Source organism: Chlamydotis macqueenii, chromosome 4, assembly GCF_036417535.1.
Source record: "Chlamydotis macqueenii isolate bChlMac1 chromosome 4, bChlMac1.mat, whole genome shotgun sequence".
NCBI classification, from domain to species: Eukaryota; Metazoa; Chordata; class Aves; order Otidiformes; family Otididae; genus Chlamydotis; species Chlamydotis macqueenii.
The window spans coordinates 22,928,090-22,953,547 of record NC_141559.1 but is presented as its reverse complement, the minus strand read 5'-3'; the positions used below and the strand labels follow the sequence as shown (position 1 = coordinate 22,953,547).

Sequence of the window (25,458 nt, the reverse complement as noted above, 5' to 3'; positions counted from 1 at the left end):
AAATAATAGCAGGTACAACAAAGGACCCATCCAAAATTAAATATTTTTCCTCATGTCCATTTTAAAAACCAGATTATTAAAAGTAAACATTGAGTCACTTTACAAGAAAATATTTTCCTGTGTTGAAAAATTATGATGCTTTAAAGGTAATAGAATTAAAATATTTTAACTGTCTTTAAATAAATGAATGGCTTTCTTCCATGAAGTTGGAACAGATTCCTGACAGAGAAGATGGAATAAGGTAAAAGGCTTAAGAATTATAATGAATTGCTTACACTTCCAGACTAAAAGAAGCCTATACACATAGAAGGAACATTGAATCATAACAGAATGAATCACAGAATTGTAAAACAGTATGGGTTGGAAAAGACACTCAAAGATCATCTAGTCTAGACAGGGACATCTTTCACTAGATGAGGTTGCTCAGTGAAGAAGAATGATGTTGAAGACACTTGAAATCAAGGAGTTTGTGAATAATCTTTCAGCTGAGCGCAAAGCTTTCAGTGCCTATGTGCATGCAGTTGTAAGGTGACTGTATTAAAGTCTGAGACCTTTAAGAGAAGGATAAGTCAGGAGGGTAGAAAAAATCAGATATGGGATGGAAAACCAGGAAGTCATTTCACTAGTTGTTCAAACATGCTGCAAAGAAAGGAACCAAAACTGTTCTATACAAATTCTAGAAATCTAAAAAATGTATGGAGGAACCACAATATTGGCTAAATATGAAAGGACAAAATACTGGCTAAATAGACCTGTGGTTTGAACCATGATGGCCATTGTTATTTTCTGGTCAGTCTATATCCGCTTTTTCACGTCAAAAGTGGTCTGGGATTTAGGTAGGTTGCAATGTTATTTTTACAATTGCTTCCAAGTGTGAAATGCATGGTCAAAACCCTGTATAAGGGAGTTGAACAGCTTTGCTGATCACAAGGTATATACAGGGACTGTGACCTACCAAGTACCATGTGGCTGAGCTCTGACACACCATCCACAATGTCAGAAAGTAAATAACAACACATGCCTGGTCTTAGATGCAACAGGAGTTACGAAGTAAACTTCAGTCACTCATGTTCTTGGATTGCCATTAATCTCTGCAGGAGGCACCAACGGGAAGTGTCAATGAGAATAAACTGGGAAGTAAATCCTACTAAAAAACACCTTAACTCTGGGAAAGTTAAGAGTTAACTCTAGCTTTAGATTGGAAGCAAGGGGAACTTTACCTGGTGTGGGAGTGCAGAGACATGCAGCTGCAGCTGTATCTCTACCTTATTGAGTGCTTGTTTACTCTGTCTGGGAGCATACACTCTCCATATGCACTTCTGAACTCCTGCTGACGGCAGGTGAAGCTTATCTGCCAGATAGTACTGGCTCTAGGTATCCAAGAGAGTCATCAATCCTTTATTCTGTCACGCAGTAGCAAGAATTAATACAGTGATAATTAGTTACTGCATTTGGCTTCTTTTCACTATTAAAAGAAAGATGAGCTCTTCTCCTATAGGAGTGATATGAATGTGTGTTTGCCAGAGCCAGGCTTCCTGCATTGCCAAACACAGATCTACAGCAGTCCTAGTGAGGTCTCTAGAGGATCCCTGCAGAAAACACTCAGTCACAGGAAGAAGGCAGATAGATGTTGACATGTGGGGCCAGAGTCCCCTTGGCTGACTGCTACCAAGTGGTAAGCAGGCAAATCTCTGATGCCTAGGAATGTGTGCGGTTTCCTCCCTCTGCAATGAGTCTCATCAGGCTGGGACAGCAGACCAGACAGACCTCTGAGACCTTCTCTCCAGAAAGAAATGCTGGGTTTTTTTGCAGGACCTCAGGCAGCTAAGACTTGAGAACAGCTTTGCTAAAGTCTGCTGCCAGCACAGACTGAAAGTGGGAAACTTTCATGTTCAGACTAAAACCAACATACTTGCAAATAGAGATGTGTTTAGACTTTGTCCCCTAGTCCGTTTGCATAGTATTTCCACTTGACATTAGCTAGTGGCACCCCACCAATAGAAAGAGCTGGGAAGGAACATCCCAATAGCTAATTCCAGATCCCTCCAACAAAATACACACAGCATCCCAAGAATGGTCTGGAAACTAGGGAGACACAGTGGTGTGACAACAAGGTCACTGCAGACAAGCAACAGCAAAGGCATACTTCCATCTGTCTAAACCTTTGAGTGTGTTTGAACATAATGGCGTACTGAGGCTGAAGTACTGGAAATGTGGGATGATGTGCTTAAAAGCACAACCTCTGTTTGCCCTTGTGAATATTATGAGCCATACCTAAAAGTACACTGTCACAGGATTGGGTAAATTGGCTTTTATTGAAACAGACTGTAATATGGGAGGGGGAAGGGGGGGGGGGCTGGGACGGAGATTCTAATTTAACACAAGTACATTGCTTTTCAGGCTCCCAAATAACTATTGATATCTGCTGTCCTGGAGCAAATCATATCTTTGTTGACAAGTCGGACACCTGATCTTTCTCTGTCTTCCTTTAGTTATCTTTAATCGCCATGGATTGTTGTGGTATCTTGAAAAAAATGTTTGCAACTTACTTGATGGATGTCTCACGTCCTGCTATTAACCCTGGTTCATGGGTTCATCTAATGCTTGTTCTTTCCTACAAAACTCAGACCAAGTGCTTTTGAAATGAGAGTGTGCTGGGTGCCACTGCAGAGTGGGTGCTGTGCACACTGTGTACAGCTCCCCTTCCCCTCCAGCTGCCATACAGTTTGGTGGGCAAACTCTCTTGATCATCTGGAAATACAGTTAAAGTAGAAGAAACCACTGGAGCTCGTTTCATCCAGGCTTCCGCTCAGTGCAGGGCCAACTTTCATGTCCTTTAAGATTGCTCAGGGTCTTCCCCAGCTGAGCGCTGACTATCTCTAGGGAAGTAGATCCCACAGCTTCTCAGGGCAAATGTTCCCATGTTTGACCACAGTCATTGTGGACAATATTTTTCCATTTGTTTGAGGTATGGGAATATTAGTATCTTAAATACAGGAATACTAACAACGGTAAGATAAATCTGAAGAAAATCATGGCTATATTTGAGCAATTTCACTGAGACTCTGAATTCAAAAGACAAAGTAAATCTCTTTCAGGCTATCAACTGTCCTAAGGTGTGTCAAAGAAAATAATAGAATCATAGAATGGTTTGGGTTGGAAGGGACCTTCAAAGCTCATCTAGTCCAACTCCCCTGCAAGGAGCAGGGACATCCCCGACTAGATCAGGTTGCTCAGAGCTTCACCCAACTTGGCCTGGAATGTTTCCAGGGATGGGGCATCCACCACCTCTCGGGGCAACCTGTTCCAGTGCTCCACCACCCTCATTGTAAAAATTTTACTCCTGATGTCTAATCTGATTCTACCTCCCTCTATTTTAAAACCATTACCGCTAGTCCTGTCACAACAGGCCCTACTGAACAGTCTTTCCCTGTCTTTCCTGTAGGCCCCCTTGAGGTACTGGAAGACTGCTATTAAGGTCTCCCTGGAGTGTCCTCTTCTCCAGGCTGAACTTCTCTCAGCCTGTCCTCACAGGAGAGGTGCTCCAGCCCTCTGATCATATTTGTGGCCCTCCTCTGGACCTTCTCCAACTGGTCCATGTCCTTCTTATGTTGGGGACTCCAGAACTGGACACAGGACTCCAGGTGGGGTCTCACCAGAGCAGAATAAAGGGGGAGAATCACCTCCCTGGACCTGGTGGCCACGCTCCTCTTGATGCAGCCCAGGATGCGGTTGGCCTTCTGGGCCGCAAGGGCCTATTGCCTGCTCATGTTGAGCTTCTCGTCCACCAGCACTCCCAAGTCCCTCTCCTCAGGGCTGCTCTCGATCCATCCTCCACCCAGCCTATATTTGTGCCTGGGATTGCCACGACCGACGTGAAGGACCTTGCACTTGGCCTGGTTGCAGGGGCCCACCTCTCCAGCCTGTCAAGGTCCCTCTGGATGGCATCCCTCCCCTCCAGCATGTCGACAGCACCACACAGCTTGGTGTCATCGGCGAACTTGCTGAGGGTGCACTCTATCCCACTGTCCATGTCACCAACAAAGATGTTAAACAGGGCTGGGCTCAACACGAACTCCTGAGGAATGCCACTCATCACCGGTCTCCACTTGGACATTGAGCCGTTGACCACCACTCTCTGAGTGCAGCCATCCAGCCAACTCCTTATCTACCAAGTGGTCCATCCATCAAACCCATGTCTCTCCAGTTTAGAGAGAAGGATGCCGTGCAGGACAGTGCCAAATGCCTTGCACAAGTCCAGGTAGATGATCTCAGTTGCTGGTCCCTTGTCCACCGATGCTGTAACCCTGTCACAGAAGGCCACCAAATTGGTCAGGCACAATCTGCCCTTGGTGAAGCTGTGTTGGCTGTCATCAATCACCTCCTTGCTCTTCATGTGCCTTAACATGGATTCCAGGAGAATCTGCACCATGACCTTGCCAGGCACAGAGGTGAAGCTGACCAGCCTTTAGTTGCCCAGGTCTTCCTTGTTTCCCTTTTTAAAAATGGGGGTTATGTTCCCTCTCTTCCAGTCATTGGGGACCTCACCAGACTGCCATGACTTCTCAAATACAATGGCCAGCAGCGTGGCAACTTCCTCCGCCAGTTCCCTCAGGATGCATGTCATCGGGTTCCATGGACTTGTGCGCCTTCAGGTTCCTCAGATATTCCCAAACCTGCTCTTCCGTTATAGTAGGCGGTTCTTCATTCTCTCAGTCCCTGCTTGTGCCTTCCACAACTTGTGTGGTGCAACAAGAGCCCTTATTGGTGAAGACTGAGGCAAACAAGTCATTAAGCACCTCAGCCTTGTCCATGTCTCAGGTAACCCGGTTATCTGTTTCCTTCCGGAGGGGGCCTACATTCTCCCTGGATCTCCCTTTGTCCCCGACATATCTATAGAAGCCTTTCTTGTTGCTTTTGATGTCCCTGGCCAGATGCAATTCCATCTGGGCTTTAGCCTGCCTCACCTGATCCCTGGCCACTCATACAGTCTCTCTGTAATCCTCCCAGGTTACCTGTCCTCGCTTCCACCCTGTGTAGGCTTCCTTCTTCATTTTCAGATGGTCCAGGAGCTCCTTGCTCATCCATACAGGCCTCCTGGCACTTTTGCCTAACTTACTCTTTATCGGGATGCATCACTGCTGAGCTTGGAGGAGGTTCTCCTTGAATATTGACCAACTTTCCTGGGCCCCTCTTCCCTCCAGGGCCTCATCCCATGGCACTTTGCCCTGAAGAAGCCAAAGTCTGCCCTCCTGAAGTCCACGGCAGAGAGCTTGCTGTGTAGTTTCTTGGTGCCCCGCGGATCTTGAACTCCACCATCTCAGGGTCACTGCAGCCAAGGCTGCCCTTGAGTTTCACAACCAATATGAATAAAGACAAATGCAGTAGAAATGGCTTGGGGTGGTGTTAGTGCAACTATTCCCTTGTTTTCCTGTGTCAAACTTTGCTGCCCCCCAATCTTAGTCAACACTATGGCCTCTGTAAGGTCTCTTCAGGCTGCTCCAGGTCAGCTGTAAAAACCTTCAACACCAAACCAGAGTGTGTGTGTGTGTTAAGCTACTTAAGGTGTCTTTGTGATGCAAAGAAGTGCTTATATTCAGACAGCCGTTCAGTCAGCACAGCTGTATGTGTGAAGTCTTCTGCATACAGGTGCTACAAAGGGCTGGTCAAGTTAACAATCTGAACAGCTACAGTCTCTTGTGCAGTCTTTCTGTGGCAGTTACCCACTTCCCCTGAGACAGGGGAAACAAATGCAGCTCGAGACCTGTACCTGTTTGAACAAACCAACAGGTCTTTCTCCAAAATCATCGAAGGACACCTAACAACTGCCAACTGCTATTGTGCATTTAGGAGCAACCCTTAAACTACAGCATTTAAAAATCTGCTTCTAAGGAACATCCTTAAGTTGATGGGTATCATCAAAGTCATATGTAATCTGATATTAGCTACCCAGGTGCCTCTCCTTTCTTCTGTCTCTATTTGCCTGATTAATCCATGATTAAGAACTAGTGCTAGTTGCATGTTCCTAGTAAGGTTTTATATACATAAATGGGGAAAAAAACCAACCCCTTTGGACCAGACTGTAGACCAAGCGTCATTTTGGAGGGAGGGGCAAGACCGATATTTAGTACAGAGTTTTGGCAAATACAGTAATGACCAGGGTCCTCTTTATACTTCCTAGTGTTGCAAGCACATGCACATTTTTCATGCGCTGATGGAGTGCTCAGCATTGAGATTGGCCCTTCCAATACTCAAGTTGAGAGAAGGGATTTCTGCTCTAATGTGTATATTGTGTGCTCTCTTCTATTCTCTTTGCATAGCAAAGACTGAAAGAGAGGATGTTTTTTTTTAATCTCACATTTCTAGCTATCAGCTCTAAAGAATACTATGAGAAAGAGAAATTTAGATCCTCCATCATGAAATTAACAGCCATACTTTTTGATTTGAACAGGTCCCCAGTGGTACCCTTCCCGTGTTGGCCTGCAACTAGAACACAGTAAGTATTCATACAGCTGAATACAGCCACCTAATGTATTATTAATCCTCTAGCAAGTTCTCCTCGTGGAATTTAGCACCCTCACTGACTTAAACAGTCAACAAAAACATACAATACACAAAGTGGAAAAGAGAAAAAAATGTTAAAGCCATGGCAACACCCCATGTCAGTGGCCACTAGGGTTTCCTAATATCCAACTCACTGCCTCTATAAAAAAATTAGAATCAGATATTACCATTTTATGTCTCTGTCTTTACACTCTAGGTCTATCAGGACTGCAAGCAGATGCCTCAGAATACTGTGAAAAGTAACATAATGCTCAGACACACCTGGTCTGCCTAGGTCAAACAGCTTACAAAGATATCTTAGACTGTGGGCCTTTGATCATGAAGTTGTGTTCATCATGATGCCACCTATTGTAAAATAGCCTGAGAATGCAAATGCTTCAGTAAAAGATACCAGTGAAGGAGACACTGCCTACCATCGACTTTCCCATTAGTCTTGCAAGTCAGAACAAAAAGTGCTCTATGAAGTTGTCTGTGATTGCACGGCATGTCTCTAATGGTCTAGATTAACAGAGATAGCATTGTAACAACTGCTATGCATTGCCACTCAGTGTCACATCAGCCGAATGCTTTTTATTAAGATGAGAGGAGAATAACTCTCACAGAAATGCTCTAAGTTGCTAACCTGGAGAATAAGTGCCAAGTCACCAAAATAAATCAGAATACAAGGGGGGCCTACACCTTGATCATTAGCAGGGCAGCCTAGGCATTACACTGAGCCTCTGAGAGGATATCTGTTCTTCATGCCATCTCCTCTTCCCTTTTTATCATTACAGATGGGCCTTATTTGAAGGATTCCGTTAACATTCAAAGTCTTGCTGTTTCCTCCATCATTACACTGTATTTTACAGACCTGGGTCAGCAGGTCAGTTGGACCACAGTAAGTATGTCTTTGTAACAATCAATATGATACATCTTATTGTAGAATGTCTTCTAGCATCAAATCACTTCCACTTCCTCAGCCTCTCCTTCCCTTTGTCACATAGTGTAATTACTTTATCAGCAGTAAAAACAGAATTAAAGTTATCAATGAGCTAACTCTGACATCCAATTAAAGATTAAAACATGGACATAACTATTGCCTGTGGAAAAAAAAATCATTTTTTTAAAAAACAGTTTAGCTTATCTAGGGTTATATGCCTGTGCAGGACTCGTATCCAAATACATTAATTTGCTGCAAGGCTTCTCAGCTTTGAAAGTGGAAGGATATTAAAAAGAAAAAATGAATTTCTGGTAATCCTGTTACTAATACAGGAAAATTACTGGATGGGAATGTCCTACTGTATGTTCACCCGAAGAACAGTTCTGAGAGAGCGGTGAGGCCAAGGATTTCAGGCAGGCTCACAAAACTTTTGAATTTCTTTGTAAAACAAAAGCATTTGCCATGAACCACGGTCTGTTTTTACTTCTGGTCTCAGTTTGACTTCAGTTACTTTCCTGTAAGCAGCTGCTGGAAGTTCAGGTGGTGAGAGAGAGGCAACACCTTCCACCCAAACAGGGTTGTGGGGAACTCTAACCTTAAAGGCTCATCTGTGCGAGAAGGAAGTGAAAGATTCAATTCTTTCACAGCCCAAAAACAGAATACAGCAGAAGAGTTTGAAAGGACAATGAATGAATAGGAGATGAAGAGGCCTTTCCAATGTCCTGCAGCAGGTATGGGTGGCAGAGCTGAAAGTAGTCTCACTACTAGACTGACCATGACGAGACTATTCATAGCAATGGAAAACAAACTGCTTGCAATTCCTTTAATGAAGCAAGTAAATTTTTGCTAACTGGCATCATGACTGTAGGCCAAATTATTAGATTCTTACTTCAGGCAGCCCACAGATCCCATCCCGCTCATGTAGGGTGACCACAAGGCTCAGTGACAAGCCACTGTCCTTCCTTGGCTGTGCCTATTTGGATGGAGCTTGTGAGAATCAAGCGGCTTGCTGATGATAGTACCTGTTCCTCTCTGCAGTAGGTCACTATGGGCTAGGAAGCATTACTACAAGATACTTAGAATGGACATGCTATTTTACAGATCTTTATCTGTTAAATAGTACACTCAAGGTGGATGTTACTGCCAGAACTGCCCTTGACTTTGGGAAGAGTCAGCTTCTGGATTAGCACTGTAAGATCACATATCCATCTCACCTGCTCAAGCTCATGTGCATTTCTCTCCGTCCATGGAAGCAGATGGCCCCTAGCAGCACAAACTCTGGGAGGTTTTAACCACTATGAACAAGAACATGACCTATATCTATCCTTCTCAGTTCAGATTTCTGGGCAGTGACAAGCAGTTTTCTTCAGTGGAGTTAGAGCAGTTCACACTGTGTGACCTACCTGTTTCAGTAGAGGTCTGCATGTTTATCAAGGCTGAGGCTTTACCCCACCGATTCCCATACTGATTAATGGCCTGCTGGGGCCACAATGATTCATGCTAGTTGGGGTCCTTTTCCCCCCCCCAGCCCCACCCACAACCTCTCAACTGTGGAATTTCCTTGCAAAGCAAAATTGTGAGTAGTGCAGCCTCCTGTTTGCTACAACTAAGTAATCTGCAAGAACTTTATTTATTTTCTCCTTTCCTGGTCCTTTATGTAGCCTAAGACAGTAACATAACTAAAGCTTAATATCCTATTATAAATAGTGCAGATATGACTAGGCATTGATACTGCAGGCACTGACATTTTTTTATTATTTAATCTGTGTGTGCAGAAAGTTGACTACATGAATTTCTGAATATTCATCTTATCCCATTCTCTCCCCTATTCTAAATTGTCTCCATTCTCAGTGGGAGAAATCTTCTTCCTAGACAAATTTAAATAGTCAAGGGTTTTTTTTTATATTAAAGCTAGTCTACTGCAATAAAGAAAAAGTTCATAGAAGATTATATTATAACAATAGCAATTAAGAATGTATTTGTATGCAGGATGTACAGTTTTACTGCCACTTTTACTGTGCTTAGAGGTCCCATTCTCCCATCCCCCTTGATGCTTTATCGGATTTATACACACAGTGAGGGATGCTTCTGATTTAAAGGGTTGACATTTAAATAAACAAGGCACAGAATAAGAATATTCTTATCTCATCAGCAAAATGACAGCTGAGGTACAAAGGGCCACGTTCAGGTCTGGACTCCAAAAATAGGCTCAAAAGCACATGGAGACATGTTGGTGCTCCAGAGCTTGATGTGTTGGGCATGGATCTGTCTAGGGGAAAACTAAGCACAGAAGTGGGTCTTCTTGGGCCTTGTCACCTCACCGGAGATCACACTTGACATGCTCACTTGAGGATCAAGAACACCAAGACCTCCAATGCTGGGGGATTTACACTGAGACAATGAGCTCATGTTTTCTAAAAGGAAAGTGGTAACCACCTCCACCTCCTAGGAGCAGTAGCCTCTCCAGACATGTTGTAAAATAAAAGATGATGCTGTTGTCTGTTCCCAAACAAACAGTTTGAGTCCCTAAGTTTAGGAGTATATTTTTGAATCAAGAAACCTCAGCTTCCCTTTTGGAGCATGCATGGTCTCTGATTTACAGTCCATATCACACTCCACCTTGGTGGGTCAAGAGTTTGTCCCCTCCTGTTGTCTACTCAGTCCCTCTGTCAGAGGCTGCCACTTTGTAGGAAGGATGTTTCCTTCTCATCCTCAGCCTTCTTAAAACATGGTTGTACAGTGACTGAAACATTTTTGCTGTTTTGTGCTGTGAAAGGCCAGACATCCCCTGGGCTCAGGTTCCACCACAGCTCTGAGACTGGTTGACCAGATTTCAATGAGTTCTAGAGGCTGGATTTCTCTGACGGTGGAGGGAGGACAAACTAGGCTGAGGGATTTGCCGTTCTCGTCCACTGGAGCAATTACTTGTCAATCTCTTTTGAGAATAAGCCCCTTTCCTGGGATAATGCAGTAGAAATCCAACCTCAGCTGGCTCTTTTAGAAGAATGAAGGCCCTTAAGGTTCATCCCCAGAAAGCAATTCAGGGAAAAAACGAAACCTGTTTCTTAGTATCATGGACCTTGTTAGAACTCTCTCTCTACTCTGCCTTCTTTTTAAATAAAACAAATATTATCCGAGACGCATAATTTACTTCTGCACAAGATTTACCAATTCCTTTACTCTTCCTGGGGTTTGCTGACTGATGCTGCAGAGATACTAATGGGAGCTGAGTTTACAGATCTTTTCTATATGCAAAGATTGTGTTTGAAATTCACACCACGGGAGTGAGAGGTTTTATTTTTAATCTCAGTCCAATTTTGGTCCTTAGTATGTTTGACAGAGACCTCTTTTTACATATTACAATGTTGCATTTCTTGAAACATCGCTGGCATTTTACCGCTAAGAATGCATACTGGTGCTGTAGTCAAAAGGAAAGAGAAAAACATTCTTCATGCTCAAATTCAGACCTCTGTTAAAGCTTTCTTCATTTGAGCAGTGATTGCAATTTCTGATTTATCAGCTTCTGTTATCTAGTTCCTGCCTGGGCAGGCTACCAGGAGTATCAAAATAGAACTGAGAAAATATTATAGAACTGTGAAAAAATATTTTTCATCTCTAAGTCTGTGAGTTTCATAAGATTAATCATGAAACACAGTACTTCAGTAACTATTTTTTTGTAACTGTGCTATAAAATTAGAGATTGCTCAAATCCTTTGACTCTTGAGAGCCTTAAAATACTGAGGCTGGCAGCAGAACTGCACCATTTGCTTAGACTGTAGTTCCTTAGCTTGTACAATTTTCTGCTTTGTGTTTGTACCGTCCCCCCCTTGCATACCCTCTATGTGTGACTCTGATTCCACACAGCTCAGCAATACAAACAAATAATCACACAGAGAAAACCATTGATTCTCTCTGATCTGAGTTACCACTTCAATAGACTTCTGCTGGTGTAAAACATTGCTGGTTGAAAAATTGAACTGTATTTAATAGGTTTAAGATTTTATTACACATCATTATTCAATTTCAAATTTTCCAAGAAAAAAAAACAATTTCTCAATTTAGAAATGTAGAGACTAATACTTATTTAAACCTGAGAACATCTTTGAAATCTGAAAATCTGCGCTTTCACTGTTCCCTTCTGGCTGTCAAGCAAAATTATCACTGAGTTAGATATCGTGGAAAATTAACAAGAAGCCAAGAGATCTATGTTTGAAGCTTTGTGGTTATATATAGCAGGTGTACACAGTGGGGAAGCACGTGCTGTACTGAATAATGAAGTGTGCCTGTTCTCTGGGGTGGAGGCAGTGTTTCAGTCAGTGTGGTTCTCTCCTCTTATGTGCACAGTGCACGCATACCAAAGTTTTTCTGTCCTATGCGTGTGGGTGGGTGGTGAATAGGGGAAAAGCAGTTTTCTCTGACTGCGGCTGGCAGAGCTCTCTCAGTTGGTCCTGTAGATGTGGAACAATCCCATGAAGTCTGTGGGATGAGTGTGATATGAAGCAATTTATGAGTATTGATGGGTTTAAAAAAAAAGAGGCAGCCAAACTTCTGCAGACTCATTTTCTCCACCTTCTCTATACTGAAGTCAGCTTTGGACTTCTCACGGGGAACAACTTATGATGTTTTCCCTAATTTGAGAACGGAAAAAGAGACTTCGACAAAGGTTTATAAGCTTTCAATGGGATGCAGAAATACAGACAATTATAATAAAAGAAAAAAGACAGGATCAGAGGAATTTGAAGGAGTGGAAAGGCTGGGAGTCCCAGAAGACTAGTGTGCCAGTGTGAAGAAGGTAAATGTAAGAAAACTCATATGATCATTGCTTAGGAAGGAATTTGAGATCAAAGTAAGAGAAAGAGCTGAGGATCTGTAAATGTATCAGTGGTGATTTTCACTGAATATATTTCTCAATGGATACATATTAGAGTTTGCATATTTTTGCCAATTCAAACACACTTACTTGTGGGACAGGACACTACAAATCAAATAACACTTTCAGGGAATTGTGGGTACCTGGAAAACTTAGCAGCAGTGCCAAATAAACAGAATGTATGATTCTATGTAAATCTGTGAGTGGCTTAAGAATGACTACAACAGAGTGCCAAACAGGGAGAAATCCCCAAATGGTTTTTCACTGCTAAATCTCTTGGATCGACAGATAATTTGATCCTAGAAGATGGCCTCCAGGAAAAAAAAAAAAGAAGTCACTATTTCCTCTACAGCCCCTTTTCCAACTACAATTATTTGTAATGCAAAGCACCTTCATTTTACAGCTAGCAGTTTGTATTTGGCAGAGGTTTCTGTTTCAACACATAGTAAGTGCTACTCTGCCTTGATACAGCTGGCCAAATCTTGAGCTGATCCTAGTCAAATGCTATGAACTTTCAGAACATTGTAACTTTTCACAAAGGCAAACTAAACCAAAAATTGTTCTTATTTCTCATTTAATTAAGTCTAATGGTTTTCAGCCTCCAGGGTTATCAGAAGAGAACAGCTTGCATTTGACTGATTTCTTGCCATGGTTTTATATTGTTTGTGCCTTTCCTTGGGCCACATATACTTTTGGCTTTTTATTACTCCCCAGTGTCAGCATGAAGTCAACTGATAAAGGCAGAGGAGACCTATGAAACTGCCCAGCTGGCTGACTGGTATTCCTCAGACACTGCTTCTAACAAGGCAAAAAGTATTGCAATAATTTCCCTTGGTCTCAGCAACAAATGCCACAGGCTTATGATGAAACATGCCAGCGTGCCCATTTTTCAGGCACCAAAGGGAGTTAGTTAGGGAGCTACTAGGAAATTAATTCTGAGTGAACAACTTGGTTGCTGTTGAGCACAGTACAGGCTGAAGAACCTATGCCTAAGAGTTGACAGTAATTCCCTTGAGTTTTTACTGCTTCAAGCACAAAAATAAGGTAGAGGGAATTCAGTAAGCATAAATAGAACAAGCTGTTTCTTTCAGTTATACACAACTTTATGCTTAAACCCTTTCTGCTACTTAAGGAACAAAGAGCTATTTGATGTATGGTGCTGATAAGTGCACATCCTTTCCTATTTGTATTCAGAGTAACTAGGGAGGCTGACAATTTGTCAGTCTATGCAAATTTGAGAAGTTTTAGTCCCTCTAGAATGTGTAAGCCTGGCAAAATTATTTTTTATGGGGAATATTTGTCAAATCTCATACCGGGGGTAAGGAGAGCATAAAGAGGAGAGTGAACGAGAGAGTGACCAGTGTTTAGGAGAGTGAACCAGAGACTGAACCAGTGTTTGGGAGGACTAGGTGCCCTTCTGTCAGTCTTTGCTAACCTTGTCTGGTGAACTTGACAAGTCACTGAATGTCTCTGTATCTCAGTTTCCAGATCTGTGGCAAGAAAATAACAGTATTTTCCTCTTTGTAAAGTGCTTTGAGGCACTTTGATGAAAAGCACTTTGGAAGAGCTAATTGAGTTAATAGTCAGGTGTTTAAAAGCACTATTTAATTTAGATATCTACATAGCAAATGATAGATATACATTTTAAAATGATAGACATTATATGGCAGATTTCAAAATGCTGTCAAAGCCCTGTAAAGATTTGGCAGCAAATCTGAACTCACATTGGTATTTGGTTACAAACAGAACTTCAGTGTGTCACTGAATATATATAGGTACAAACATATATAACATGTATATATGTGTGTGTATAAGAAGAGCATTTGTTCATTTGCAGTGATTTTCCATTCTAAGTAAGAAACATGCAAAGGTTTGTGCTCTCAGGGAAGAATCTTGACCAGAGTATGAAGTGGTCTGATGCCAAACCAGTGGTTTCAGACAGCTCAATCTTAGGACAAGAGACAGGAGGAAGCTGGGATTTCACCTCGCTTTTTGCACAGAGGGAGTACAGGCCAGCTCAAGGAGAAATGGCATCCATCACAGTTCACTCCCCAGCTCCTGAAGCTGGCCTGAGTCAGCTGTAATTTGCCTATAAAATCCTACAGGAAATCAATCCCTATCTCTGGTATTTGCAGTAAATATTGAGCTGCAGCCTGAAATACTCTTAGACATCGAGTCACTGCAGAATCTACCCAGATGAGGGAAGTTTCAGGTGCCCCTGCGTGTCTTTTTAAGTTTTGTAGAATGGATTATCCAGTTCCATGAGAATGGGAACAAAAATCATTGACCATTCAAGCAGCCCTTGAGATTTGTACTACTTGATGCATAACTGCTGTTGCTGTGGATTTTGCCAAACATAAAAATACAAATATTTTTAAAAGGTGAAGATTTAGAGATGCTGCTAAAATTATGCCATTATCATACCCACTTAACTCTATGAGGTAGCAAAGCATACAAAGTAGAAATTAGTCCATGTTTCTTAATTATCATTAACTCAAGAGTACTTAGGCCTGGCATTGTAAAAGGAGTCTAAGGCAGTTAGATGCTAAGTTTAATGTAATTTGGGGACTTGGAGGGGTTCAACTACCTGTTTCTCTTGAGTTTCTCAGAAGTCCCACCTGCTCACTGTACACTCACACATAGTAATGGTCTGTCTGTCTGATATCAGTAGATTCTCCGCTTTATGTGGTACATGATGTCAGTCTGATCCTGGCTCAGACCTGAAACTAGTGCCTTTGTCCCACATTTATCAGAGAGACTAAGCTCTGTCCATTTGTCGTAGTTCAGCCCCGATCGGACCAGACTACGCAGTCTCTCTCTCACTCCCGCCACCCTCTGAGAGAACAGGGAGAGAAAATATAAGGAAAAACGGCTCGAGGTTTGAAATAAGGACAGGGAGAAATCCTTAAAGTTACCGTCACAGGCAAAACAGACTCGACTTGGGGAAAACTATTCATTTATTACTACAAACAGCAGGATAATGAGACAGAGAACAAGATAACCTCCCTCCACCCCTCCCTCTTCCCAAGCTTAACATTATCTCTACTACCTTCCCCTCCCCGGGCGGCACAGGGGGGGAAGAGGGAATGGGGGTTGCAGTCAGTTCATCATACGTTGTTTTACGCCGCTGCTTCGTGGTCGGGGGAAGAACTCCTCACATTCCTCCCCTGCTCCATCGTGGGGTCCCTCCCACGGGCCACAGTCCTTCGTGGAACTGCTCCGGCGTGGGTCATCTCTTCCACGGGTGCAGTCCCTCTAGAACAGCTGTCCCAGCGGGCCCTCCATGGGCCACAGCTGCCTTCAGGCATCCACCTCCCCCGGTGTGGGGTCCTTCACGGGCTCCAAGTGGATCTTTGCTCCTCCGTGGACCTCCATGGGCTGCAGGGGGACAACCTGCTCCACCATGGTCATCACCACAGGCTGCAGGGGAATCTTGGCCAGGAGCCGCATTACTCCTCCCCCTCACTCTGAACTGACCTTGGCGTCTGCAGCCATTCCTCACAACAGGCTGGTAGATGTCTCTCAGGATCTTTTTACATCTTATTCACTTCTCATCTCCTCTCCACTTCTTGCAGCCGGGCTGGACCGAGTTGGGCCCAGTCGGCTGCCTGGCGAGAGGCCAGAGGGTGAGGCCTGCAAGGCCCATGAGGCCTGCGCCTCCCCATCTGCGCCTCTGCCCCCACTCAGCTTCTTCACATCTTCTCTCCTCTTTTTTTTTTCTTTCTGTTTTCCCCATCTTAAATACGTTATCGCAGAGGTGTTATCACGGGACATTCTGCTACCAATCGGCTCGGCCTTGGCCAGCAGCAGGTCCGCCCTAGGACCGGCCGAGTCCACTGAACAAAGGGGAGTGACTTCTAGCAGTTTCCTACAGAAGCTACCACCTTAGCCCCCCCCACTACTAAACAAAACCACAACACCATTAGATAATTTATATACTGTAGCTACTTTTCCCAGGACATGCTTGAGCTATTTTGTTTCCCTTGATGTGCTGAGAGCTTCAGGCAATGACCCAAAGTCATTGTCCCAGCTGCAGGTATTATGCTTATGCACACCCTCCGCTTCTCCTGCTTGAACCCAGACGTTCCATTGGCAGTGGAAGGGGAAACATCATGGTCAGCACCGACGAACTGGGAAACTGTCCCTACATGGCATGGAAAGAGTTGCAGGAAGGGATTAGTATGGAAAAGGCTGTATGGCCTTTCCTCAGCTCTGCTCTGCAGCTTGTCATACATGAGATAATGTGAGACTATGCCAAAAGGCAACATGATACAAGATAGGGTGAGTTGTGTGGTATTGCAGAAAGGGCATGTCGTAAACATTACAGAGAGGAATTAGCTGATGTCCTCATGTGGAGATTACTAATCCATGGGCTGTTAATTTATAAAGATTCTGATGGACTTTTTTTTCAGACTCCCTTCACTCCACCCTCTCTGTTTATAGCTTCCTTTTGTCCTTTTCTGCCTTTTCCCAAGCAGTACACATGGTACTGTTAACTTATATCAGAAATCTTTCTGTTCTGTGTAGTAGACCTGTTTGGATGGTGTCAGGCACTATGCTAGCTGCCCCTACCAGCCAGAAAATTCACCTCATATTCCCTCAAATAACTTTAAAAAGCTCCTTTCACCTTTGCTGTATTCACATCTCCCTAAATATACCCTCTGCCTCATAAGGTCTGGCATTATGATTTCTGACCTGGTTGTTACTCAGTTCAGCAAGGTGTTATAGCATGATCATCTGAATGAGATAAAAGAAGCAGGTACAATTTGTCTCATGCAAGATGAAATGCCTGGCTGGCTTGTGAATTAGCTATCCTGTCTTGCTTTTCCATTTGTCTCTATCTCTTGAATGATGCAGACTCCTACATTAGCTCCCTTTTAACATATTTCAGATCTCCATTTTGTTCTTTATATAGTAGATGTTTCCAGTCAAGGTACTACTGAATCAGGCTTCCAAGGACCTGATAATTGAGACAGTTAAGGAAGTTTGAGTTTAGCACCCTGTATGAAGCTCATGCCTGGAAGAGGTTTGATTCAAGAACAGCACTTTCAGTATGCCACTGAGAATAAGAGGTATATAATGCCAGACACTGTAGAGGAGAGAAGGAAGGTAAGAGAACTGGACACTGTGCAAGTGTACAGACATGGAAAAAAAAGATACAACCTCGTGTTTTCTTTCTTCAGAGAGTTAGTGATGAGCTCAGCAGTTAAATTCTGTTGAGCTATGCACAGTGTAATAGAGATGAAATGCTCCTCCAGGGAAACATCTTTGTGTTTACTGTGGACCACCACATTTGGCTGCACAAAATACATCAAAATAATCTAGGCAAGGCCACAAGATGGTAAAGAAAAAGTAATTTTCTTCTAAATATTGGATGTTATTTACATTTCTGCAGAAGAAAAATGCTCTGTGTTTTAAATGATCACTTTTTTGGTTTTTACAAAATGCTTTTGTCTAGAGACTACAAGATACAATGTTATTATTTTCAGGGTTTTGTTTAAAATTTGATTATTATTTCTGCAGGATATGTCATCAGGAACTAGTATCTTAGTAATTTTATAGGTTTTTTTGAGCATCTGGAAAAATGATAAGTTGAACTGATCCTTAACACAACTAAATACTCCTCAAGCACAGCAATTAGTCAACTACAGGATGAGCATGAAGATACTAGATAAGCTTAATTGTGCATATTCATTGAGAATCAATAGTAAAAGAATGGTGCTTGCCTTTGATTGCCAATGGTTAGAACTGATTGTAGAATCTAAGACTACTTTCTCTTCCACCTGGTTGAACTCTGTGGGATTTTTAGCAGAGTTTCTCTGCTTGCCTTTCTGAAACTTACTTCTCACTTCTGATGAATCAGTGGGCCAGAGGAGAGCAGAGATTGCAGCATGGGAGATGCAACAGGGGGAAACAGACTGAAACTCATCTAGAATGTAAAAAAACCCTGAAAAACACTATAGCAAATTGAACCTCTTCCTCCAAAACAGAATGCTACTGATCTTAACTATGTTCCAGCAGTGTGACGCAATTATAACAAAGGCAAATACAGTCCTGCCTGCTAGACAACGCCTGCTTTGATTGCAAATTTCACAGCTGACCCTGGACTGCCTGCCTCTGTATGGGAGCTTAATGCTTTGTGTTGGATGTGACTGACACACAGATAAGACGGGACCTTATCCCTGGCCTGTAAAGCGCCCTGAGCATGCTGATGCTGCTCACCTCCACAAACCTCAACTTAAGAGCTGCTGTCGGTGCTATCAGCTGCTTCTCTGAATTGCCCTGATGGGATGCACTGCGTCCTCCCTCCTACATCAAAAGCGCCTCCTTACCTAGTCACAGAGATTCAGGTATCACATGGCTAGTAGCTTTGGCTGTTAGAGACTGAATTGTTTTACTAAATTTTGAAGCTTTCTTTCTCCTTTTAGCATCTGAAATCAGCCAAGAGGTAAGCAGGGAACACTTGGTGCAGTGACAAATAACCACAACTTGGTGCTAAGTCCTGCCAGCCTTTTCCTGGCACCTTTGTAAATATTCTCATGCCAAACAGATGATAAAAGCTGGCAGTTATGAGTGTATTTGCGGTGCGACTTACGGCTGAGAGGAAGAGCTACACTGGAGAAAGCAGCTCATTCCAAATTCTTACACTGACCTGCCCAGACCATATCATCTGCACCTCTGTGTCCTGTACCACCATTGTTTATATTTAGTGTATCAGGTTTTAATAGCAGAGTTTGCAGAGTGCCTAACATAGTGGATTTGCAGTGAGGAATAAACCCATACAATTGCTATTAGGACAAAGCTCTAATAAGCCCTTGGCTGTGGTGTGTTCCACAACAATGTGGGCTCTTAGACATTCCTTGATTAAATGTTTTCATACACACACCCCTCGCCTCCCCTCCACCACACCCCCCAACTCTTGTGATCATGTGAAGTCTAAATGGAGCACAGAAATCATGGTGTCACGTGGAACAAAAGAGAATTTAACATTTCCCTGGTAGAAAGCACTCAAGTCTGTTACTTTTGGACACAGTCTTGCTATGAAAGGCTGAAACTTCAAAAAGTTACCCTCTGTAACAGAGGAAAAGAAATGGTACTGCGGGTCCCAAATGAAGGAAACCTAATTGCAGAATATTTCTGGAGGAAAACCTTTCTATTTCAAAGCTCTTCTGAAGAGCAACTAGGAGAACACTGGGGGTCAGACTGCCTGCCAAATACTATTTTTGAGAAAGGCAGTATAAATTCAGTATTGCTTCGTTAAGCCACAGTTATTTATCCATTACAATTCTACAGCAGTGCAAACAGCCACCTTAAAGGCAAATGACCCATTAGTTATGAATATTTATCCCTTAAACAATACTTAAGTTATAATTAAGTTATGATTTGCCAGGTGCTGGTCCTTGTAAACGTGTGGGACTATACTATTTCCATTTAATTCTGAGATCCATTCCAGTGGGGACAGATAATCAAATCCACACCTCACATCACTTTAATCACATTTTACTTCGTCCAGCTGTTTGTAGCTTTAGAGTGTGGCCTGACAAAAGGCAAAACAGGCTGAGTGCAGCCTCAGCAAGAGTGCACGCTCAGCAAGTTCGCTGACCAGTTGGAGAAGGTCCAGAGGAGGGCCACAAATATGATCAGAGGGCTGGAGCACCTCTCCTGTGAGGACAGGCTGAGAGAAGTTCAGCCTGGAGAAGAGAACACTCCAGGGAGACCTTAATAGCAGTCTTCCAGTACCTCAAGGGGGCCTACAGGAAAGACAGGGAAAGACTGTTCAGTAGGGCCTGTTGTGACAGGACTAGCGGTAATGGTTTTAAAATAGAGGGAGGTAGAATCAGATTAGACATCAGGAGTAAAATTTTTACAATGAGGGTGGTGGAGCACTGGAACAGGTTGCCCCGAGAGGTGGTGGATGCCCCATCCCTGGAAACATTCCAGGCCAAGTTGGGTGAAGCTCTGAGCAACCTGATCTAGTCGGGGATGTCCCTGCTCCTTGCAGGGGAGTTGGACTAGATGAGCTTTGAAGGTCCCTTCCAACCCAAACCATTCTGTGATTTTATGAATCAAACCAAAGCCAGAATGTAAAACTGAGGGTGACTCAGGACTCTGCCTTCTCTCTCTGCTCCCGAATGTCCTCTTGGCTCTCTATGGCTCGCAGAGGTGACAGTGGGGAGACAAAATTATTTCTTTCTGTTTTACCGAGTAACTTATTTGTTCAATCTGCCTAGCACAGGCTACTTCTGCTGATGCCTGCACAGGAAGGAGTCCCACTTGTTCACCCAACAAAGGCTCCAACCACGATACAGGAGGCTCTTCCACCCACCACCAAATTTCGAGCAATGATTCCTCCTTTCCAGATGACTTTGGTAGCAACAAGGATTCAAAGCTATGTTTGTTTCTGTCATGCTTGGTTGGCTTTTAACTGACGTGTCACTTAATTGCAAAAACACCAGCAGAAAGCAAGCTGCCTTCAGCTTTTGGCCCTTGATTTTCAGTGTTATTTAGATTCCAAATAGGCATCTGATGGCACAGTCAAAAGTATTAAGAGGAGGTAACTATGATTTTGACCACCTTCCATAAAGTATTTCTCCCTAGGTTAATGTTCCGTATAGAAACCTCTCTCTCGTTTCCTAGATGGATTTTAATCCTTTGCTAAACGACATCCTTCTCTCTAAACTCTCTAAATGTCCAGTTCTGGAGCCCCCAACATCAGAAGGACATGGACCAGTTGGAGAAGGTCCAGAGGAGGGCCACGAAGATGATCAGAGGGCTGGAGCACCTTTCCTATGAGGACAGGCTGAGAGAGTTGGGGCTGTTCAGCCTGCAGAAGAGGAGGCTCTGGGGAGACCTTATAGCAGTCTTCCAGTACCTCAAGGGGGCCTACAAGAAAGATGGGGAGAGGCTGTTTAGTAGGGCCTGTTGTGATAGGACGAGGGGTAATGGTTTTAAAATAGAGGGAGGTAGATTTAGATTGGGTATTAGGAAAAAAAATTTCACAATGCAAGTTGTAGAACACTAGAACAGGTTGCCCAGAGAGGTGGTGGAAGCCCCATCCCTGGAAACGTTCAAGGCCAGGCTGGATGAGGCTGTGAGCAACCTAATCCAGTCGGGGATGTCCCTGCTCCTTGCAGGAGGGTTGGACTAGATGACCTTTGAAGGTCCCTTCCAACTCTAACCATTCTAAGATTCTAAGATTCTAAGACACCAGAAAAAACCCTATGTGTTATTTAAATCTTGTCCTGGTTTCAGCAGGGATGGAGTTAATTTTCCTTTCACTAGCTGGTGTGTTTCGGATTTCATATGTGAAGAATGTTGATAAAACACCGTGATTATATGAGTTGTTGTTAATGAGACCAAGGACACTGTCTGGCTTTCCAAGTCTTGCTGATGTGCAGACCCTCTCCTCATTTGCTGGCATTGTTCCCTCTACCTTGCTGGCTCGCTTTTGTTCCTTTGCTTTCTGCTCGGTTTTGTTTCCATGATCACTGCTCGGGACGGGCTGTATTGGTCATTCAGACATCAGATGGTGAGAAATTGTGCATTGTTCATTTTGTATATATTAATATCCTTATATTCTGTTATTATTGTAGTTTTCCTTTGCTACTCTAGTAAACTGTGTTTATCTCAACTCATGAGTTTTCCTTTTTTCCCAATTTCTCTCCCTCATCCTGCTGGTGAGGGTGGGGGTGAGTGAGAAACTGTGTGGTGGTTTGGGCTAAACCACAAGTCCTCAAAATGAAGTCAAAATGACATTTGAAGGATGAAGAGATGTTGTGGATAGGGGTTCTTTTTCTCATGCCTTTATTGGTACAATTTCCTACTCTGATACAGCTATTTTCTTTTTAATTTCTAGTTTTTTCTAACAGAGTACACTGGGCCTCTTCTGATATATCTGCTCTTTTACATTCGTCTCTCAACTATCTATGATCAAGTGGAAAGTATGAAGAACTTCCGCCACCCAGTAGTTCAGTAAGTGACACTTGCATTAACTATTTTCCTGGAGGACAGGGAGCCAGAGGGATGGAGGTTGCACTTCCAGGACTGAGGAGGTTACAGGAGGTGTGAGGCTGCATGCCTGGTCTCAAGACAGTGGGAGTTCCAGGTTGTTCGTATCGATAGTGGTTTGGCACTTTAGCAGCACTCATAATCCTGACCAAAAACAGGATTCCAGATGCATCAGTCACTGCATCTGGTCACAATGGGGGATGTAGTATTTTCCCCAAATAGTTTGCACTCTAAACACATAGCCTGAACAGAAGGTGAAATAATAAAAACGGTGTGTAGTAATCCAAAGTTACGATTGACAGAGAAGAGAGGACAAGACTTCAGATGTTCCGCTCCCAGTCTCTTTACAGCTCATTCCCATTCATAAAATGAGTAGCATCAGCATCCAGCAGAGAAGATAATTATCCCCACACCAGCTCTCACCTAGGCACAACAAGGAGGAATTTTGAGAGGTATGCATGTCACAAGTCAGGTCAAGAGCAACTGAGAAACTCAAAAGAAGCACCATAGGAAATCAAAATTGGTAATTTGATTTTTGAAACTAACCTCTTCAAACTGTAATTGTTCCCCAGGGCCATACGTAACATATTTGAATTCTGAAAGAATTTTAAGAAATAAAACACTTATGTGACAAATAAAAATAAGAGCTCAGCCACTGTTCTAGAACAGTGAAGAGCAGAGATTGTATCTAGGTGAACAGAAACAAACTAGAGGAGCTTATATATAAGTATAAACCAGATAGCTTTGCTTCTCTCCATCACTGGAACAGTAATGCTAGCAAGGAAAATTAAACATCTCCGATATATGACAGTAGGAGCTGACCACAAGGAAATGCAACCTGCTTAGTCTGCTAAAAGTTGAGCATGCCAGTAATAAAGAGAGGATAGCCAACTAAGGTCACTTTTTATGACCTTCAACAGCCCCTGCCATTCCCAAGCCTTTCAAAGGACTTGGGAAGAAACAAAGCAGACCTGATCGATGGGAAGGATTAAGAACTGTTACAGACAAGAAAATGGCAAGCAGCTATACACGGTAACTGTCAGGGAGGCCGAAGGCACTGCCATCACCAACTGTACCCCTCCACAGGATGGTGATTAATGCACCAGGCAGGCTGGAAAATTTACACTTAAGGAACTTAGTTTCCTTCGGTTTGATTGTTCCCATTTGTCGTGGTTTATCTACAGTCAGCAATCGACCACATAGCTGCTCAATCACCCTCCCCCTCCCCAGGGGACAAGCGAGAGAATCGGGAAGAAAAGAAAACTCGTGGGTTGAGACAAAGGCAATTTACTAGGATAGCAGAAGAAAAAATAATTATATATATGTATATATATATAGTACTGCATCCAGTTCTGGAGCCCCCAACATAAGAAGGACATAGACCAGTTGGAGAGGGTCCAGAGGAGGGCCACAAAGATGATCAGAGGGCTGGAGCACCTTTCCTATGAGGACAGGCTGAGAGAGTTGGGGCTGTCCAGCCTGGAGAAAAGAAGACTCCAGGGAGACCTTATAGTGGTCTTCCAGCACCTCAAGGGGGCCTACAGGAAAGATGGGGAGAGGCTGTTCAGTAGGGCCTGTTGTGACAGGATGAGGGGTAATGGCTTCAAAATAGAGGGAGATAGATTTAGATTAGATATTAGGAAAAAAAAATTTATAATGAGGTTGGTAGAACACTGGAAGAAGTTGCCCCGAAAGGTGGTGGATGCCTGATCCCTGGAAACGTTCAAGGACATGTTGGATGAGGCTCTGAGCAATCTGATCTAGTCGAAGATGTCCCTACTCCTTGCAGACGGATTGGACTAGATGACCTTTGAATATCCCTTCCAACCCTAACCATTGTATGATTCTATGATATATAAAATAATGATAATAATACTAAGAGGAAAAAATTAAGAAGAATAATAATTTAAAAAAAACCCAAATCAACCAACCAAACAAAAACAACAAATGATGCACAATTTCTCACCAGCTGATGACCCAATGACCAATACAGCCTGTCCCAGGCAGCAATCACGGAGCAAAAAAAAACCAAACCTGATCCCGAAATGATTCTGAACAGCAAGAGAGAAAAGAAAAGAGAGCTCACCAGCTCACCTCCCCACTTAAGTACTGAGCGGGATGTTTATGGGCATGGAACGCTCTCTTTGGCCAGTTTAGGTCAATTATTCTGGCTATATCTCTCCCAGCTTCCTGTACCTGCACATTAGTGAAACCTGGGAAGACAGTGACCTTGGTCTCTTTAGCAACAACTAACAGCAGTGTGTTTATCAACATTCTTCACATCGGAAATCGAAAACACATCAGCTACTGAGAGGAAAATTAACTCTATCCTAGCCAAAACCAGGACACCATTCTGGGGGATTAGTGCCTGGCAGAGGCGTGGAACATGATCAAGGAAAGCCTGTCAGCTGCATAAGTTGGAGCACTGGAAATGGGAGGGCACACAGGAAACTAGGACTGTCAAGGAAGTGTATGGCTTCCCACAACTCTTTTTCCACACTATGATTACAGAATCAACAAAGTTGGTATATAGCAGAGAAACACAGTGAGTAATAATACCATTTACAGATGGGTGAACAGAGACTTAGAGAGACATTAAAGGAGTTAGTGGAGCTGGGAATGAGAACACAGAGTAGTTGAATTAAAATCCAGAGCTGCAAGACACTTGCCTTCATTCTCTTGCTCATACACTCAAAATGAGAGTGTCAGGTAACAAAGAAGAGTCAGCAATACTTTACCTTCTTTTAAGTGGGCAAGGGATGTGCACAATCCTTCCACTGACCACTCCTTAATGTGTTTATCTAAGGTCCCCATCCTCAGCCAAATTAATTCTAAAATTCCCAGCAAGGGCGGAAGTTTGCTCCAGACTTTTGATAAGTCATTAATTGTTTGACATTTTCTTAGCTCAACTTTCTCTGGTTTAATTACTTTGAAATTGTTTAATCTTTGACTCTGGCTACCATACAAGATGCATAATAAAAATATTTGAGATTTCACATGCTGAAAATCTCATTTCATTTATGTTTTATAATTGGTTTGCAGTGAGACAGGCTCTGGTAGTATGGTAAATGCAGCCAAGATAAAATGCCACTAGGAA

The 25,458-nt window shown here is 43.1% G+C and overlaps 1 protein-coding gene across 1 annotated transcript in view; it reads left to right on the top strand.

Moving 5' to 3' along the window:
* TECRL (trans-2,3-enoyl-CoA reductase like) overlaps positions 1-25,458 on the top strand; it is a 72,055-nt gene that overhangs the window by 32,584 nt on the left and 14,013 nt on the right. Inside the window, exons 3-5 of the mRNA XM_086747316.1 lie at positions 6,452-6,496; positions 7,338-7,441; positions 22,210-22,325. Of these exons, the coding sequence (XP_086603442.1) occupies positions 6,452-6,496; positions 7,338-7,441; positions 22,210-22,325 (265 nt within the window). The remainder of the gene's footprint in view (positions 1-6,451; positions 6,497-7,337; positions 7,442-22,209; positions 22,326-25,458) is intronic.